This window comes from Prionailurus bengalensis, chromosome C1 (genome assembly GCF_016509475.1).
Source record: "Prionailurus bengalensis isolate Pbe53 chromosome C1, Fcat_Pben_1.1_paternal_pri, whole genome shotgun sequence".
Classification (NCBI taxonomy): Eukaryota; Metazoa; Chordata; class Mammalia; order Carnivora; family Felidae; genus Prionailurus; species Prionailurus bengalensis.
Genome location: NC_057345.1, coordinates 34,864,028 through 34,882,734, shown reverse-complemented (window position 1 = coordinate 34,882,734; position 18,707 = coordinate 34,864,028). Strand labels below are relative to the sequence as shown.

The following is an 18,707-nucleotide window of genomic DNA, read 5'->3' as shown; positions in this document are numbered from 1 at the left end:
AAGCAAGCGGCGGGCTCAGTGGTTGGCCACCGCGCCCGCCCGTCAGTCGCGTCGGCCGGGGTCAGAGTGCGCGGAGGTGAGTCGGTGTGTTGTGGACTCGTGGTGCTGGCTGCCGCTGTTGAGGCGGCCGGGAACGGGCGGTGGGGAGCGGGCGGAGCTGGCCTTGCCTCTGCCTGGCTGGCGCCGCAGTCGGCGCGGGCCGCGCCCGCCGCCGTAAACTGCCCCGAGCGCCTGCTGAGGCCGAGGGAGACGTCGGGGCCTGCACCTGGAGGGAGCCTGCCGCGCTGGCCCCGAGGAGGGGGCGTTGCCATGGCGACAGCCTCTCCCGCCGCTGACGGGGGGCGGGGGCGGCCCTGGGAAGGAGGGCTGGTCTCCTGGCCCCCTGCCCCTCCCCTTACTCTCCCCTGGACTTGGATGGGTCCGAGTTGGGGGCAACACCCTGGGGTGGGTGATGGGGAGAGGCCCCCCAGATTGGGCCCTGGTTAATGCATGCGGGGTGAGGGTCGCGGCGCGCACACAATGTGCAACCTGGGGTGCTAGCCCACGTGCTCATCCTGGATGCATGATCTACTGAATAACGTTCGGGCTGAGAGGGAGCGGGGCAGGGCTTTGCAAGACCGACTGGGTGAGGTGATTAAGGGTGCTAACTTCTTACTTAGGGCTACTAGGGAAGAGCAAGAGGTTTGACCACAGAGGACATAACTCAGTAAAGAGGTGGTAGATAGAATAACCCATTCTTCCCTCTCCAGCACACACACGGTGTTAGCATTTTACCTATTTGTAAATCTGTAGCAGTGGTAGTAGCGATGGTAGGAGCGAATAAGGGGCCTAACCTAGCTAGCTTTCTGTTTGCTTTTCCTGCAAATGTTCAGCAACAGGTGTTTTCTTAAAACAAAAAAGCATGAACTTGGATTAGGGCTTGACTGCGAGTTCTTGCAAAATGTAACTGCTCCTAGTTGACTTGGAAGATGCTGAATGTGGCCCCTTATGGGGTGTTTGGATTCTGCCCTTAGGGTTGGATTTTGCAAATTGATAATGCCCATCATTGTCTCTGCTCTAGGTCTCTGGCCACCTCTATGGTATTAGCTCTTATCAGACATTTTATCATTCTGTGAGCTGAGGGGCAAAAAAACACGAATCCCATTGGTTAAAAACTATACGCTATTTGAACTATAGTAGGTTGTGATTGGCTGAATTGATTCTTGATTGTAGCGTTTCTACCAGAAATTGGCTTCATCAAATTCTGCTTTATTCTGACTTTATCATACATGGCATGCCTTGTTTTAGTGGGTTCGTGCCTGGAGCTTAAGTATATTATACCTGAATCCCCTACCATTTAAAAGCCAATTTATAAACAGGGACTTGGAGTGTGACTCCACTAATGTGTGTGTCTGTGATCTTGGTTAGAAACCCACTTGGCTGCCTTTCCTCAGAGAGGTGGGGTGTGGGGGAAGGGAGCTGCCGGGAAGTGATTGATAAGGTTTCCTTTATGGATTCTGTGGTGCTTCACTGGAGCTCAGAGCACTTTGGCAACTTAAGCACTCCAAATTAAAAGCTCGTTAACAATTCCTGCCCAAAGATCCTGTAAATAATCGGTTAGCTAGGTCCTAGAGCTTGGCTGAGAGCTCTCCTTCCAACTTGAAATTTCCAAATAAAAGTGCCTTTATTCTCTTTCATTTTGAAAAGTGTATTCTTTGTGGTCGGTTAGGTTGGTGAGTGGTCTTTCCTAAGGGATTTGAGTAGACTAAAGTCTTAAATGTGTAGAGTGGTAGACAGGAATAGATTGGTTCCAAACCTAAGTGTTTCTTTGTGCAAAGGGCATTGCCCACTTACAGGAGCACCTCTGCAGCTTCTAATCTTCTGAAAGATCTAAATTAGGTGATGAGTATGATAGGTGTCCGTTAATGATTTGACTTAGGGTTTGGTTACACTTTGAATTTCTTAGGACTTGAGGTAGACCTGGAGGTATCCTGTAAGTATTTAATGGTCTATTTGGCCATTTGCAGTAAGACCTGTGGGTTTGCGGCAAACAGCCCCTCCTCCAATCCTGGCCTCAGTTCCTGAGTTCTGAATATTATCAGCCTTACCAGTTACCCACCCTCGAGTAGACTAGGATTCTGGTGTTATCCTGAGAGACACCACTTCATGGCCATCTTTCTCAGTCCAAGCTCAGATATTATAAATGTTTAGTGTTTCTAGGAGATAACCTCCTTATGAAGAGAAGTATGCTACCAGAGAACGTGAAATTCATCATTCCGAAAATATATGGTACTATATATATAGCTTCCAAAAGCTCTGTTCAGGCATTGTTCATCCATATAGATAACTTATCCCAAAGTAGTTTTGAGTTTAGGGGCTTGAGATTTGGACCCTTAAATTGTTTCAAACAGCAGCAGCCCCTGGGGATTTGATCCTTTATACTGAAATAGACTTGTTGCAGAGATGTGTATTTATCCACAGCATTGGGGCTTTCCAGCTCTCACAGAACCTTCAGCATCCCCAGCTGGCAGTCTTGGCATCTTCGAAGTAAGGAGAGGTGAGAATCCTGTTGCATGGTCAAGTTTGGCTTGACTTCTTTCTTACGAGTATTTGGGTTTGGAGGGTGAGGGGATGGTGGTTGGTGCAGACTGTTTTTTTCTGTAGCTTTTTTTGATAAGATGCCATGTGCTCAAAGACTACTGAAATGTACCAAAAGTCTATAAAGTGGTGATAGTTGGAGGTGGGCTATCCAGACTCAAGTTCTGTCATGATTTCTTTGTGGGCATTGCATGAGTGCCTACTTTAGGTTCAGGAAGGTTGAATACAGCCAGAACAGTCTTTCATCCTGAGAAATACACAGCTTAAGATAATAGGGAGGAACACATTCATTTGGCTTTGATAATGCATTTGACCAAGGCCTTTGGGATCTTGGTTTGATTTGGATTGAGAGTCATTGTTGGGTGAATGGTTAATCCCAGTCTATCCATTTTATAAGGATCAGGACTGACTAAAAAGGCAGACTCTGATGATTGATATCCAGGATATCAGAAGCTGTTTGTTCAATAATGAAGGGCCAGGTGCTTTGCTAGGTCCTGGAATTGTAGTAAACAAGACAGCTGCTGTCTCTGATGCCACAGGGCTTACAAATTCTGGGGAGAGAAAGATAGTAAAGAAGCAGTTATGATACACTCTGGGAGTGCTATGGTAGGGTAAGTTTGGGTGCTTTTGGAGTACTCAGGTCCTCAACCCAGACCTGTAGGCTCAGGGAAGGCTTCTCAGAGGAAAGAACCCCCTCATCTAGAATTAGATGAAGACATGAGGGACCAAGTGTGAAGGTCAGAGTTTTGTTGGGTTTGAGAAACTGAATTTCAGTGTGATTAAAACGTAGCATACCCAGTGGGCAAGAAGTGTGAGAATATGATGAGAAATGAAGCAGGAAAGGTAAGCAGAGGCCAAGGCCTTTTAAGCTTTTAGGATTAGGTGATGGATGGAGAAAAAGTTAGACTAGTCAGGAAGAGACTAGGTCCTTTTTCTGTAAAGGACCAGATAGTAACTATTTAGGTTTCATGGGTCTCTGTCACAACTATTCAGTTCCATTCGACTCTGCTGTTACGGCATGAAAGCATAGTATGAAAATGAATGAGCATGGCTATGTTCCAGTAAAACTTGATAAAAACAGGTGGCAGCTGGATTTGGCCCATGGAACACAGTTTGCCAACACCTGGATCAGACTATCATAAGAGCAGTAAGAAGCCATTAAAAAGTTTTAAGCTGTGTACTGATAAATAGATTTGTGTTTTAGAACATTTGCTCTGATTTCAGCGTTAACAATGGACTGAAGGGGATGATACTGAAGGCAGAGACCAGTAGGGAGCCTGTGATAGTTACGTGGGCAGCATTTTATATTTACCCCTTTGAGGCAGTATTTTGACACTTAAAAATTGGGTATAACTGAATTTTTGCATAATGTATATACTGGTTCTCTTTATTAATTTCCTGGCCATTGACTAGAGCTTAAAGCATGTCTACCAAAGGAGTTGGTGATACCAGCTCCTATTTTACAGACTAGAAAAGATGTAGGAAGGGGAAGTAGGTGTAGAATGAGTGAAAAGGTTTGGGGAAGTCTTTTCTAATCCAAGAAGTAGGGAATAAATGGAACCCTGGTAGGGATGTTGGTCTTAGGGCTCATAGCTTAATGTCAGTTGCTTTAAACTTTTTGAACTATACAAAGAAGGACCCATTTTCCTAAGCTTCCTAGGGAATTGTCCTCATTTTGTTATATGTCGTACTCAATCTTTCCTTTCCTTGCTTGTAGCAGACTGATGACCTTTTTCTGTTTTGGGGACTGTCTCCTGGTTCAGATATGATGGTATATGCCAGGCACAGGAGGCAAATAAAGTATCTGTTGAGTGCCCAATGAATTGTCTTTCTCCTTCTGTAAGCCTGCTTGCATTGCTGGAAGGAAGTCTGTAGGTTTCTGAAAGCCTATATTACGGTGTTTAGGTGACCTTGGGCAAGTGACTTATCTCTCTGAGCTTTACTTTCCTATCTGTAAAATGCAGATAATGGGACTTAATAGGGTTTATTAAAGGATTTAATGAGCTAATGTATGTAAGGTTCTTAGCACAGTGTTTTTTTTTGTTTGTTTGTTTTTTTCAACGTTTATTTATTTTTGGGACAGAGAGAGACAGAGCATGAACGGGGGAGGGGCAGAGAGAGAGGGAGACACAGAATCGGAAACAGGCTCCAGGCTCTGAGCCATCAGCCCAGAGCCCGACTCGGGGCTCGAACTCACGGACTGCGAGATCGTGACCTGGCTGAAGTCGGACGCTTAACCGACTGCGCCACCCAGGCGCCCCAGCACAGTGTTTTAATAACTTTTGTCACTAATAGTATTTGACACAATTAATAATTTTTTTAAAAAGCAGCCCAAACTAGGGTGAGTTGGCCTTTGGCTTAGTATGTTTGGGGGCCTCAGAGTTGTCATTAAGGCCATAGGATAGAAACATAACCACTGGTGGTGGCAGCCAGTAGACAGGAGGAAGTTATAACTAATGCAAGGGGCCACTCTTCATAATGGAAAATTTTCAGACATCAGGAGTCCAGAAAATCAGAACTTTCTTCAGGGTAGACCTTAGCCCCAGTACCATCAGTGAAGTGAATTGAGTGAGCAGCTACCTGAAAGAAATTCACCAAAGTGTGACCAGTCATTTCTCCCATTTGGTTAGGGTCATTTATTAGTGTTTCCACCCTTGTGGCCCTACATCTTCGTAAAGTGCCTCTTGAATGTTTTTTATTACTTTTCACCATCACTCTAGGAATGAATCAGGTGGTCAGTATTATTGTCTCTGCTACCCTTGTGAGGAAACTGAGGCCCATGAAGGTTAAGTGTGTTGCCCAAGGTCATGCTATAAGGTACTGTCAGAGCTAGTGCAGATTTGCCTCCAGATGAAATTGTGTTAGTTTATTGCTGTGATTTCTCTTCCTTCAAGTGAGAGATATGTAGTCATTGCAGAACTGCAGACTGATGCATGCTTTGTCCAGATGTGCTAGAAATGATCTGGGTCCCACTTTATCCACTTGGTCCTGTTGGGTTTTAATTGATGACTGCTTGGACCAGGAAAGCAGATTCCCTTTGGGTCATTGTTTTTAGCCCCTCCCTCTTTGGGGACATTCTTGGGGGAGCCTTGGGTTACAAGAGATTGCTTTGATATGTTCAAAATTGTGCCTTGTGCCCCACAGCTACAGGTAAAATCAAAAGGCAGATAATTTATGGGAGTGTCAGAGCTGGCCGCTGGCACCTCAGGAGGCCATTAGTATGCCTGTTCAGACCCTCTGTGTCCTTGCAATTGATTCCTCTTTGCATGAGCTTGATTTGGGAAGCTGTAGATCTGTGGGTAGTGATTGGATGTGACAGTCCAAACACCGGTCCCTAAATTAATCCTTTTAATAGTATTCCAGCACCAAGGCAATGTGGTGTCTCTCTCTGTCTTTAACTGGGGAGGACAGAATAGGGTGGGCTAGGAAGAAGGAGAAAGAGAAAAAAGAAGCTTTGCTTGGGGCTTAGGGTGTGCTCTGTTCTAACATGTTCTGATTCCAGAGCACTTGAAAAATTTGGGCATATTCATTCAACAAACATTGATTCACACTAACTTTGTGCCTGGTCCTGTGCTGGGTGCTGGGAATACAAAAATGAGTAAAATGTGGTCCTTGCCCTTAAGGATTTGTGTCTATCTCTGTGTTTCTTAGATTTTTTTTTAAAGTTTATTTATTTTTGAGAGAGAGAGCGCACGTGCACATGTGTGCGCACACAAGCAGGGGAGGAGCAGAGAGAGAGGGAGAAGCAGGCTCTGTCAGCAAGCAGCTGTCAGCTCATAGCCGGATGCAGGGCTCAAACTCACCAAGTGTGAGATCATGACCTGAGCCAAAGTCAGACACTTACCCGACTGAGCCACCCAGGCGCCCCATTTCTTAGAGTTTTTAAACTCCTGCACTATTAAGGTGGAAAAAAAAAATCTTATGCTTTTCTTTAATGCTACTTGAAATTTTAAAATGCATTAAAGGGTCTGACAAGAAACAAGTCAAAGAAATTATGCTTTTTTACACACACATGCACACATACACATACCTATACCTGCTATCTTACATCCTTCTCACCTAACTCTGAAAATTATAGCAGGAGAAATAGATTAACTAAAATTTTACAATATAGTGAAACAAAAGTTATGAAATAGGAGTAGAATGTGTTACTGGATCACATTTAAACAGTAGCTTTCTGATGGAGTGTCAGAGAAAGCTACTAAAAGGGAGTTTTGGGCTGCAGTTTGAAGAAGGAGCAATAATTTGCCTGGTGAAAATGGAAGTAACATTCCAAAGGAGGGAAAGTAGCATTTGCCAAGGCACAGATTTGTAAAAGGAAACATCACATCTGGGGACCTGAGCAAGTTCTGGTTGTCACCCTGCCCCTGCCAGTTCCTCTGCTCCTCCTCTGGAATTGTGTTTGAGAAGAGGCTTTGAGTTTCTTGTGCTACAGTTGTTTTAATCCAAGGCACCACTTCCTGTTTCTGTTTTTTGTACCCAAGGCTGCAATTTGTTTTTCTTGTTAAAATGTAATAAATGTATTATGATAACAAATTTGGGTGATTTTGGACAGACTTATCATTGCTTATGGTTGAGTTACTTTTAGTTAAAGCCACACCTTAACTCAAAGGAAAAACTGAAGTTGACATGCATTTTTAGCCCCTTGGATGATCTGGGACTCAATCAAGTAGGGAATGTGGGCCCTCAAACATGGGAGAGGAGAATAGGGCCCTGAAGAACTGAGTGCCTCTGAGGCTTAGTTTTCTTGTATGTAAAATGGGAATACTGTTCCCCACTTTGCCTGAGAGTTGGGAGGGCTGAATGACATGAAATATGTAGATGACTAATACAGTGCCTGGCTTATAATAGATTTTTCAGAAAATCCTGTTTTCCTTTCCTCTTTCTCATGCCTTAACAATATTAGCTCCCTTCTATTGCATACTTCCAACACACCAAGTGCTTTATATACATTGTGTGGTTGAACTGAACCCCAAACAGATAGGTATCATTATTCATTATTATAGTTATTGTTATTAAGAATGCATGCTAGAGAGGTGCCTGGTTGGCTTAGTTGGTAGGGCATGCAACTCTTGATCTTGGAGTCATGAGTTTGAGCCCCATGTTAGGTGTGGAGCCTACTTTAAAAAAAAAGAAAAGAAAAGAAAAAAAAAAAGAATATGTAGTAGAGTCAGGATTTCAACCTAGACTTGTCTAATTCCAGTGTTTAAACAACCAGGCTGTGTGACTCCTTGTTTCTCTACCCCTGTTTCCAAACAGGATATGGGAGGTTCTTAGTACCTCTCTTCTGGTGTCAGATGCTGTCTACAAGTGTGGGAGGTACTTAAAGGGATACGAGTACATACTATGCCCTTCCTCCATTTCTGTCCTATTTATGGTGTTTTAGGAAACAAACCTTTGCCCTTCTCATGTGCGATGGATGTCACAACTGACTTGTAGGACTTTGCAAAGAAATGTTTCCCAGCTTTGGCCCCCTGAAGGAGTTGGCCCAAACTACTGGGTGTGGCTGGTAAGTTAGCAAACAACAGGCAAATCAGTCACTTCTTTTTATGAGCTGCCTTGAGCTGCTGAGATAGCTAATTGAAGAGGAGAGTAAGCCTCCTGTGGCCTGTGACGTTGCCATCAGAATTTGGTGTTCCTGAAGGTCTCCAGGACTATAGTTACTATAGCTCTCCTGTTAATTTGGGGTTAGCAGCTTCTTCTGAGGTTGGGAATGGTCTCCCCAGCCCTGCTTTGGAGCAGAAGCAGCTGTAGCTACAGGCTGAGGAAGTGACAGGTTGTAGAGAGGAGGAGAGTGTTTTGCTGAGGTGAGGACCTAGCTTTACAGTTCTTGCTTCCATTCCACTTTGGTGCCATCAAAAGTGGTGTAGAGGTTCTAAGGAATGTCAAGTTTTGTTCTGCCTCAACCTGTAGCTTTCAGCAGACTAGACCAAGCCCTCAGGCCCTTGGTCTCCACTGTGAGACTGCAGAGAAGCTTGGGGGTTGGGCGGTGAGGCCTGTTCCTTGTGTTGGGGCATTGGTCTGAAACCCTGGTATGGGAGTTGGGAGCCTTGGGTTATGTTTTTGCTTCCTATGTGAGTCTTGGGCAGCCCTTTTCTCTTCCTGGAGCTCATTTTCCCTAGGTGGCTGTACTGTGTCTCCCATTAGGTTTTCTTTCACCTTGGACAATCTGTGATTTTCACAGAAAGTGCTCTGGCAGCAAAGATGCATTCATTAGATTGAAGATTATGACTTTTGAAGGCAAGCAGTTTATTTATATTTTTCCCGGGCTATTTTTATCTGCCTAATACAGAGCCTGTGACTGAGCAGGTTCCAGACAGGTATTACCGTGTTCTCTGTTGATGCCTCTGTGACTCAGGTGCCTGAGCACTTGTGATACTAAAGGTCAGTTTGGGACAGGGACTTACCCTAGGACTAGGAACTGGGGAAGCTGCAGCTGTCTCAGGTGCTTGTAGTCAGCTGGACTCAGAGTCTGCCTCTAGTGCCTTAGAGTTTCTCTGGAATGTACTCCTGCCTCCCAGTCTGGTTTTCGATGGAATGGATTGAATCCAGAGATGGTATAAGCCTATGTATACCCTCCTCAGAGATTCCAAATACAGGTGACCCTTGAACAATACGGGTTTGAACTGCACGGATCCACTTAACGGTAGATTTTTTTCCCCCATAAATACAGTACAGTACTGTAAATATATTTAAATATATTTTCTCTTCCTTACAGTTTTCTTAACATCTTTATCTTTATTGTATGAATACCATATAGATTACATATATAAAATATGCATTAGTCAACTGTTTATGTTATTGGTAAGGCTTCTGGTCAACTACTCTTCGTAGTTAAGTTTTTGGAGATTCAAAAGTTATAGGCAGATTTTCCACTGCGTGGGGGCAGGGGGAGTTGGTGCCCCCATCTCCTGTGTTGTTCAAAGATCAACTGTGTTTGCAGTTGGGGAGATGGGGTGGGAGTAGACCACATATTTCATGATAGCCTTCTCTACTTTCCTATCCCCCAGGTTCCTGTGGCCTGTGTATGTGGATGTTAAAGAATGGGCCCCCTCCCTTTGCTCTCTCTTCCCCCCTCAGTAATGGAAGGCTATAAAATGTCTATTTACCCAAGACACCAGAATGACTCCTCTGTGGTTCCACTAATCTGGTGATTTGGTGCTTCTCTGGTCTCTCAGGTAAATACAGATTGAGGCTTTTTATAAAGGCATATTATTTCCCTCATTAAATGTGTGTTTTGGCACATGCGTTATTTACCTGACCGACAGTAATGGCTGCAGAGGAGCCATTGGTGTCTGTTGTGTAAATACTCTGCACAGAGACCATCCTCCAGGGGCTGTGGCGCAGACCTGTTTCTCCAAATCGGGCTGGCCCCATGGCAGTCCCTGTTTACCACTGTCCTGTCCCCATTGAGGGGCTGGTCCTTTCATTTTGAGGAGGGAATCATTTATTTTCCTCCTTGCCATAGGCTACTTACTACTTTTATTGCTAGGAGAAGAAAAAGGATGTCTGAGAATAAATGTGTTTAAATCTTGGTCTCTGATGAAAGATGGTATCAAATACATAGAATCATAAACTGATCTTTTGAGTTCTGCCCCTTGACTAGATACTCAAAGTCCCAATTGATGATGCAAGTTACAGGCTTATACTCTACAAACTTGTGACTGAAGTATAAACACAGCAATAGGAAAGGGGAATCCCTAAGATGCCAGAGGGTGCAAGACAGATGGGATGCCTCTGCAGGGTGTGCAGGGGTGTTTCCTAAGAAGGCTCTAATGGTGGCAGGAGTGCCCAGTGAGGGGCCATTGAGTGGGAGCTCTTATCATGGAGACTTGATGCATTAAGGGCTGGCTTTTGCTGGCCTCCCTGCTGAAGGAGAGCATATAGCCTACCTTCCATGGGCAATGTGGAGAGATTGCACCCTCACATACCGTCTGTTCTCTCTCCCTCTTTTAAACCACATTGCAGCATATAGATTAAAATCATTTTTAAAAAGTCTCAAATAGGCCAAATTTACATAAAAGTTGGAGTTAGAGTACAAAGAATTTTTTGTGGAACTGCTTGACCGTTAATGCTGACCTCATGCCCCATCACCCTGAATGCTTTGAGTGTATTTCCTCCATGCAAGGACATTTTCTTACCTAACCACAATACAACCAGCAAAACCAGGAAATTAATATTGGTACCTTACCTCATTCTAATTGTCAAACCCCATTCCAGTTTGCCAATTGTCCCAGTAATGTTCTTTTGTAGCAAACTGATCCAGTTCAGAATGTACATTGCGTTTAGTTACCAAGTCCCTTTAACCTCTTTTAGACTTTGCTCAGTAAAAGTTCCTTTACATTCATAACCTTGATACTTTTGAAGATTACAGGCTAGTGATTGTGTAGACTGCCCTTCAATTAGGGTTTGTTGAATATTTTCTCATGATTAGACTTAGATTATGCATCTTTGACAGGAATATCACAGAAATGATGCTTTCTTCTCATTGCATCCTATCATGTGGTGCACTGTTTTCATTTATCCCACTATTGATAATGTTCATTTTGATCACTTGATTAAGGTGATGTCTGCCCGGTTTCTTCATTGTATACTTCCTGTTATGATTAATAAGCATTCTGTGAGGAGATAGTTTGAAACTATGTGAATATCCCTCATCAAACTTTAATTAGTTAATTAATTTGTGCTTTATAGACTCATGGTTTCCTTTTTAATTCAATGCAGTATCTGTTAATATCATTATTTATTTGCCAGTAGGAGTCCCTTCAAGCTGGCCTCTGCATCCTTTTGATAAGTTGCCTTCATTCTTTGAGCATTTCCTTGCTTTTTGGCCCTAAAACAAGATGTTCCAGACTCATCTTGTACTTTCCCTGCCACAGAATCAACCATTTCTCCAAAGAGCTCTGGTTCTTCCACTGAAGGATGTTGTTTAGAAGGCAACTGGGTGCTAGGTGTGCTCATTGCTGCTGGAGTGTTGCTGTTCCCTGGCCCTTCAGGAGACAGAGCTAAAAAATATATGTGTGTGTATATTTATATATTCATACTCATATTTACATTTAGCTTTATTCTTATGTGTTATATATGTCTGATACCATGAGTTCACACTGTTTCCTTCAATTTCAATTTGACACCTTGGATTTTTTCCTCTTTCCCTACTTGAATTACATCCTCTAGCCATGAGAAACCTGGTTCTCATTACCCTTAATACACATCCTTCTTTGATCAATCCCTCTGTATGTAACCAGTCTCCCATTGTTGCCATTGCTCTTTCCCTCTCTTGACTGCCTCTTTTACCCTGCCCATGACTCCCTGCATCAGACTTGCCACCATCTCCTGACCCCTTGCCATGCCCTCCACACCCCCACATGGGCTCTGACATGCTACATCACACCTTCCTGCCTCTGTATAGTTGCCTTCCTTACTCTGCTTGGGCTCTGATACCCCCCACCCTCACCCCAGACTCTTCTGCTCCCCCTACCTCAACTTGTAGATACCTGTCTTCCTCTGCCACAACTAATGGCTCTAAAACCATTAGATTGAATTTTTCAGGAAAGGAAGAGGAAGAGCTGCTCTTTGTTTCTTGACTCAAGTTGGACTTGGTTTTTAGAAGTAAGGGAAGTATGGAATCCAGTGATTACTGATATATGGAGGCCTGGTCTCCTATCTATTCTCAAGACTTGCTACAAGAAAAACTTGTTGATGTGGGTGAAATCAGATGAGAAGGCAAGGCCTGCAGGCAAGAGGCTTTTGGTCATCAATGTGTTGTTCGTTGAAGGGATAGGACACAGACAGTATGATGTATGGGGAGTCTAGAGCATCCTGGGCATGCAGGAGATTTTGATGTTACTCTCTGAGATTGCCTTATGCATCATTGGATTTATAGGCCCCAAGTATGAGGATCTGGGCTTGGCCAGGTGGGCATAGCTCAATAGAGTGGTAACTCTAGTGGTAACTACTACTTACTAGTAGTAATACTAGTAGGCTAATATTTATTGAGCCCTTATGTGCCAGACAATGCTCCTAGTGCTTTACATCTGTCCTCTCATTTCATTCTCACTTGAGTAAGAGCTATTATATTTGTCATTTTACAGGTGAGGGTTTGAAGAACAGAGCTTGCCCAAGGTTCCATGGCAAATAAGTGGCTAAGCCAGGATTCAAACCTGGAAGCCCTACTTAATCACGATGCTTAATTGCCTATAGTATTTGGCAGATGGGGTCTGGTTGACTGTATATACTGTATATACTATATATACATATTGCCAGACATTAGGACTCTCTAAAGTCCTTATCTCTAGTCTGACTTCAGGGAGTTAGAGAAGAGTTCTAAGGCTCTGAGGGACTTTGGATCCAAATTCTAATGCATAATCTGAGCAGACTGGTGTCTCCCATCTCAGCAAGGCCCCCAGTATTGTTCAGGGTAGGTGATGTGAAGTTATTTTGGATTCTGGCTTTCAAAGGGATATTGGCCTCTTTGCCTTTCCAAGGGATTCTGTAGTGAAATCCAAGCTGGCCTTTGTCTACCCTGAGCTGAGGGGTTTGGACTGTGTTTTGGAAATGCTGTAAAGCCATGGTGTAAAGCAGGCGCTGTGCTCTGTAGGACCACGAAGAACTTAAAATACTTTTCACTTTTCAGTCTTAGACCCTCTGAATCCTCATGGAATCTCACTACAGGGATGGGGAAATTGAGGACCCACACTAGCATGTCTCCTAATAAATATGCAGGCAAGTTATGGTAGGTCATTCATTGAGTCAGGGGAGAGCCAGGAGGTGGAGTGATACTTGCCATTGTCCAGGCCCGCTCAGGTAGTAGTGACCTCATTGCTTCTGAGTATGCTCTGGACTTCACAGGCTACTACCCCTTCAACCCTGCAGGAGGGGGCCAGTGCCCATTTGTAGCCTTTCAGAGGCAAGCTTTTGGGTCTATTAGAATGGGGCTTCAGAAGGCATAAACTATGGCCATTTCTGCATTGAGCAGTGAGATTTCTTTGAGGATTAAAGTTGAGGGAATTTGAATGTTGGGTGTAAGAGGGGTAAACAAAATTTCTTCTTTGTTCCTTTTTATTTTAAGGAAGTTTGAGTTATTTGTGAGTAAAACTTAGACTTTGATTTTTGTATTTAGTTAACCCTCTAAGGAACAGACATTCTGCAAATTTTAAGGGAAAACTTGAAAAGTGATTTGGATTTTTTTTTTTTTTTTGCACATGTTCACTCAGAAAACTTTACTAGACTTTTTTTTTTTTTTTTTTAAGCAATGCTCCCATTACTGCCACATCTGGGTTTTCTCTTTTTCTTCCCTATTTAAAAAAAAAAAAAAAAATCCCACAGTCATTCAGGGCCTCTAGTAGTGAGTATGTCTAAAGGCAGCAAATGTGAAGGCCTGAGGCTGTTGCCAGCTGTGCTCTCCAGGCGTCATTCATTCCCCCAGGGTGCCACTTACTGGTGTGGGGGCTGGGGAGTCACCAGCAAGCTCCCCTGTGATTGGCTGTGTTCCATTTCACCTTGGGAGAAGGGAGGAGGATATGTGGAGATGTGAGACACGCTGGAAGGCCAGGGGCAAATGGTTTGTAATGGAGCTGAGGAGAGAATCTTGGGCGTTTTCCACTGTTTGTCTGAGTCTCCTTAGCTCCCAGGACTGATTGTGCAGCTGGGTCACCTCATGTTACTCTGGGAACCTTAGCTCTATGTTAACTGTTGCCACCTGAGAAATGACCACAGAATTTTTCTCTCTCTTCTCTTTTGAACTTTAGAGCTCCGTTTAAAGATGAAGGCCAGCGTTGCAGGTTGTTTTGAGAATGATCTTGGAGACTCAGAGCTGTCATAATGCTGCAGCGGCCAGTATTAGGGTCTTGAACTTCAGTAATAAATACTGTTGATTTAGAAAAGGGGCCCAGAAACACTGGGGAGTGGTTCATGTTGTGTGACTATTCCTGAAGACCAGATGGAACAGGGCCACAGTGGGAGGGGAGTAACCCAGGCTCTTTGTTCTTTTTTTTTTTTCTCTTTCTTTCTTTTTTTTTTTTAAACTTTCCTCCCCTAAGTTTTAGATGCTTCTGGATGTTCAATGCTAGCACCTTTACAGACTGGAGCAGCTCGATTTTCTTCATATTTACTTTCAAGAGCAAGAAAAGTGCTGGGCTCCCACTTATTTTCTCCCTGTGGTGTTCCGGAGTTCTGCTCCATATCCACCAGAAAACTGGCGGCCCACGGCTTTGGCGCATCCATGGCGGCAATGGTGCCCTTTCCTCCCCAGAGGTATCACTACTTTTTAGTGCTGGACTTTGAGGCCACGTGCGACAAGCCACAGATTCATCCTCAGGTAACTGTTGCATCATTGCTTCAGAAAAGGTGGGGTGGGCAAGGAGGGAGGGAGGATAGTCTTGCTTTCTGGGTTCCAGAGGAACTTTCTCATGTCTTCCTGGCTTTTAGCTACTCATCTGGAGTTCCTGCCTGGGAAACCGGACTTGGTTCAGGCATGCTAGGGTAAGGTAGACCTGAGAAGTCTCTGGAGAGAACTGGGCATATTGTTTCTCTCTGGTCTCAGCCTTTGGGAATCAAAATATTTCCTTTGGTCCCATCCTTTCTCTCTCCTTTCCCTTCCCTCCTTCCTTCTCCTGCTATTGCTGCATGTTCTTTTAAGGAATACTGTGGTAGTCAGCCTCAAGATGGCACCCGATGATCCTTGCCTCCTGATATTCATACCCTTGGTAGTTTCTCTCCCACACATCAGAGCTAGCCGCGTATAACCAATAGAACACAGTGGAAAGGACATTGTGTGATTTCTGAGGCTAAGCCATAAAAAGCACTATAGTTCACCTTGCTCTTTTGGATCGCTCACTCTGTAGGAAGCCAGCTGCCATGCATTGAGGACTCTCAGACAGCCTGTGGAGAGGCATGGGTGTACAGGAACTGAGGTTCTTAGCTAAAAACCAGTACCAGCTTGCCAGTCGTGTGTCTTGGTGCTGTCTTGGAAGTGAATCCACCAGCCCCAGTGGACATCTGACTTCAACCTCAGGAGAGACCCTGGGCCAGGCTGGTCAGCTGAGCCATTCCTGAATTCTTGGTTTGCAGAAACTGTGAGAGATAAGAAATGATTAGTGATGTTTTGAACCAATGAGTTTGGGGATGATGTGTTTTGCAGCATTAGATAACCTGAAGAAGTACAACTGTTGGTCTGTTAGGAAAATTTCTTTGCTTCCTTTTTTTTTCTTAGTCATCAACTGTGTTCAGAAACTTTTTACAAACTTTTAAGGTAGTGCTACTAGGAAGCTTGGTTTAGCAGCAGAGAGGTACCTGTGCTTGCTGTTTGTTTTTGGGGAATGATTGGGAGCTGATGTGACAGTTGATTGTAGTGTGGGAACCTTGAGTATGCCCAGCTCTAGGACTGTAACTCTTCCCTGTGGGGCTGGGCTATTAGGTGAGTAATTTTGGGATGTGTAGACATGTTAGTCTGGGAAAAGCTTTCAGTGGTAGGGTGGAGGGAGAAAAGGGGACTGTAACATCAGGCACTTGGGAGACTGGAGGAGTGGGGTCCATTCAGAGATACTGGGTTCATTTCTCATGGTTGATTTTTTTCCCATCAAGAGGTTCTATCTTTAGAATAGTAGATTATTTTCCATAAAGCAGATGCCACCACACTTTTACCTTCCTCTCTCTCTCTCCTCTTTCCTGTTCTACTGTCAAGTAGTGGTCTGTCTTTGGGAGTATCGGAATCAGGCCTGTGGAGGCTTGGGAAGACAGGAGCAGGATGAGGAGAATGTCCCGAGGGAAAGACCTTTGTATAAAAGGGAAGGAATGTGGTTTGGGTGCTACCTGAGCCACCCTTAACTTTTTTAGCGTCTTGCTCCTGCCCATGCTGTAGAGTCTTTTCTGCCCCCCAAACTATTGGAGATTCTGTGGTGGGTGTGCCTGGGTGATGGGGTGGGAATTTGGGTTACATACGTTCTCTCGGGTTAGGAATCAGGGATCCGTATCCTAACATACTGTATTATTTCCCTTACTGATGTACATTCCAATTACTGAGTAAGCCCTAATGGGATGGGGGTCCAAAATCCAAGACATCCGTATTGCGTATGATTCATCCCTTTTCTGAACTCTCATGATCACTTGGCACTTCCTTTATGGCTTTTTCTGCGTTCTGCTTTCTGGCACATGCCTATGTGTGTTTATTTCTGCATTTTTCAGTTAGATTATAAGCCCAGATAATTATGTAGCTCTGTTCTCTTGTCCTACAGAGGGTCCTGTCAGTGTTGCTCAAGGTGAAGCCTGATTTATGCCTGAATTTGGTCTGTCAGTATCACCTTTCATTTTCTCTTTCAAGGGCATTGTTCTACTTATTTATTTATTGCAATGCTGAAGATATAATGCAATACAGATTTAAATCCCACGTATCACCAACTTCCCACCCAGACTTAGGCACCACAGCCTTTCTGACCTAGGCTGAGGTAGGACTCCATGCCGTTTACCAGGACCTGGGCCTGATTAAAGATTATCTCCAGAATCAATGAACCCTGATGATGTGATTCCAAGGGCACTTAAAGAATTGGCTGCCCTGGTTCATTATTAGAAAGCATTAGCTGTTGCTTTAGAGAATTCAGAGAGAAGCATTTGCTGTCTTGCTTATCTTTAAAAGGGGAATACGAATGATCTTGGAAATTATAGACCCGTTAGTTTACTGTGATTCCAGAGAAGATACTTGACCTGATCGTCAGATAATCAATCAGCAAACAGCTAGAAGAGCATAGGGTACTGAGTAATAACTTACATGGGTTTGCGAAGAAGAGCAAATCCTGTCAGATCAATCTAACTTCTTGCTGTGACATAGTGATGGATTTGAGTGGATCTGGGGTAAGTGATAAATGTAATGCATCTCTACTTCATTAAGCCTCCACAATGCTGTGATCAACAGGTAGGAAGGTGAGTTTGGGGCCAGGCAGCTCTGTTGGACTACCCATTGGACCATTTTCAGGAAAGGAATGGGTAGTTCAAGAGTGATTTGAAACTTGTTGTTTGTGGCAGCTTAGAGCCTCTCTGTCTCTTAAAAAAAAATCTTCTATAAAGTTTGCAGGTAGCAGGATCCTGATAGGATTCAGGGAAATTTTAGAAGATGCAGTGGAGAAGGTGACAGTCCTACATAGGACAGCATCCTTCCCCTGGTCATCCTTCTACTGAGGTCATCATTAGAGCCCCTGGGCTGTTTAGGTCTTTCAGTCAGCAGGGGCAGTGGAGAAATTGGAAAAGCTCAGGATAAGAGGGAAAACAAATCATTAGGGGCACAAAAATAGGACTTAGAAAAGAAATAGAATATGGTTTTGGTGACTGATTTCTTGTCCAGACTAAATAAATTCATCATATGGGAAGTAGTTGTTCCAAGGAGTATAATAACTTGCTCCTCATTTTAATAAGGATTAAAAAAAAGAAATGTATTTATTTATTTTTTGTTTGTTTTTTAATGTTTATGCATTTATTTTGAGAGAGAAAGAGAGCGAGCAAGCACGAGTTGGGGAGGGATAGAGAGAGAGGGAGAGAGAGAATTCCAAGTAGACTCCACTCTGTCAGCGCTGAACGGACCCAGCACAATGCAAGGCTTGATCCCACAGACTGCAAGATCACAGCCCAAGCGGAAATCAAGAGTTGGTTGCTCAACCAACTGAGCCACCCAGGCGCCCCCAAAAAGAAATGAATTTAAATGGAAACCGGAAAGATTGAGATTTTGGATGAGAATGAAAATGAACTCTTTTTTTTTTTTTCAACGTTTATTTATTTTTGGGACAGAGAGACAGAGCATGAACGGGGGAGGGGCAGAGAGAGAGGGAGACACAGAATCGGAAACAGGCTCCAGGCTCTGAGCCATCAGCCCAGAGCCCGACGCGGGGCTCAAACTCACGACCGTGAGATCGTGACCTGAGCCGAAGTCGGATGCTTAACCGACTGCGCCACCCAGGTGCCCCGAAAATGAACTCTTAACAAGAGACAGGAAAAGGACTAGAAGATGGGCTGCAAGTTGAATCAGCCCTCCCTAGTGTTCTTTCAGAATGGGCTACCCACTTGGCAGAGACACTTTATGGGCAAGGGCTGCATGCCTCCTGGGGATGGGCTTGGGACTGAATCAGATCATCCCAGCTCTCCTGCCT

General features: G+C 44.1%; 1 protein-coding gene across 11 annotated transcripts in view; it reads left to right on the top strand.

Moving 5' to 3' along the window:
• The first annotated feature begins 27 nt into the window (after positions 1 to 27).
• The window catches only part of ERI3 (ERI1 exoribonuclease family member 3), a 127,942-nt gene continuing 109,262 nt past the window's right edge, over positions 28 to 18,707 (top strand). For 4 of the 11 annotated variants that reach the window (XM_043574740.1, XM_043574739.1, XM_043574737.1 and 1 more), the window contains exons 1-3: positions 84 to 444; positions 2,461 to 2,536; positions 14,616 to 14,893. In XM_043574740.1, the coding sequence (XP_043430675.1) occupies positions 310 to 444; positions 2,461 to 2,536; positions 14,616 to 14,893 (489 nt within the window). In that variant the 5' untranslated portion in view covers positions 84 to 309. The other 7 variants (XM_043574742.1, XM_043574743.1, XM_043574735.1 and 4 more) reach the window with 7 other exon arrangements.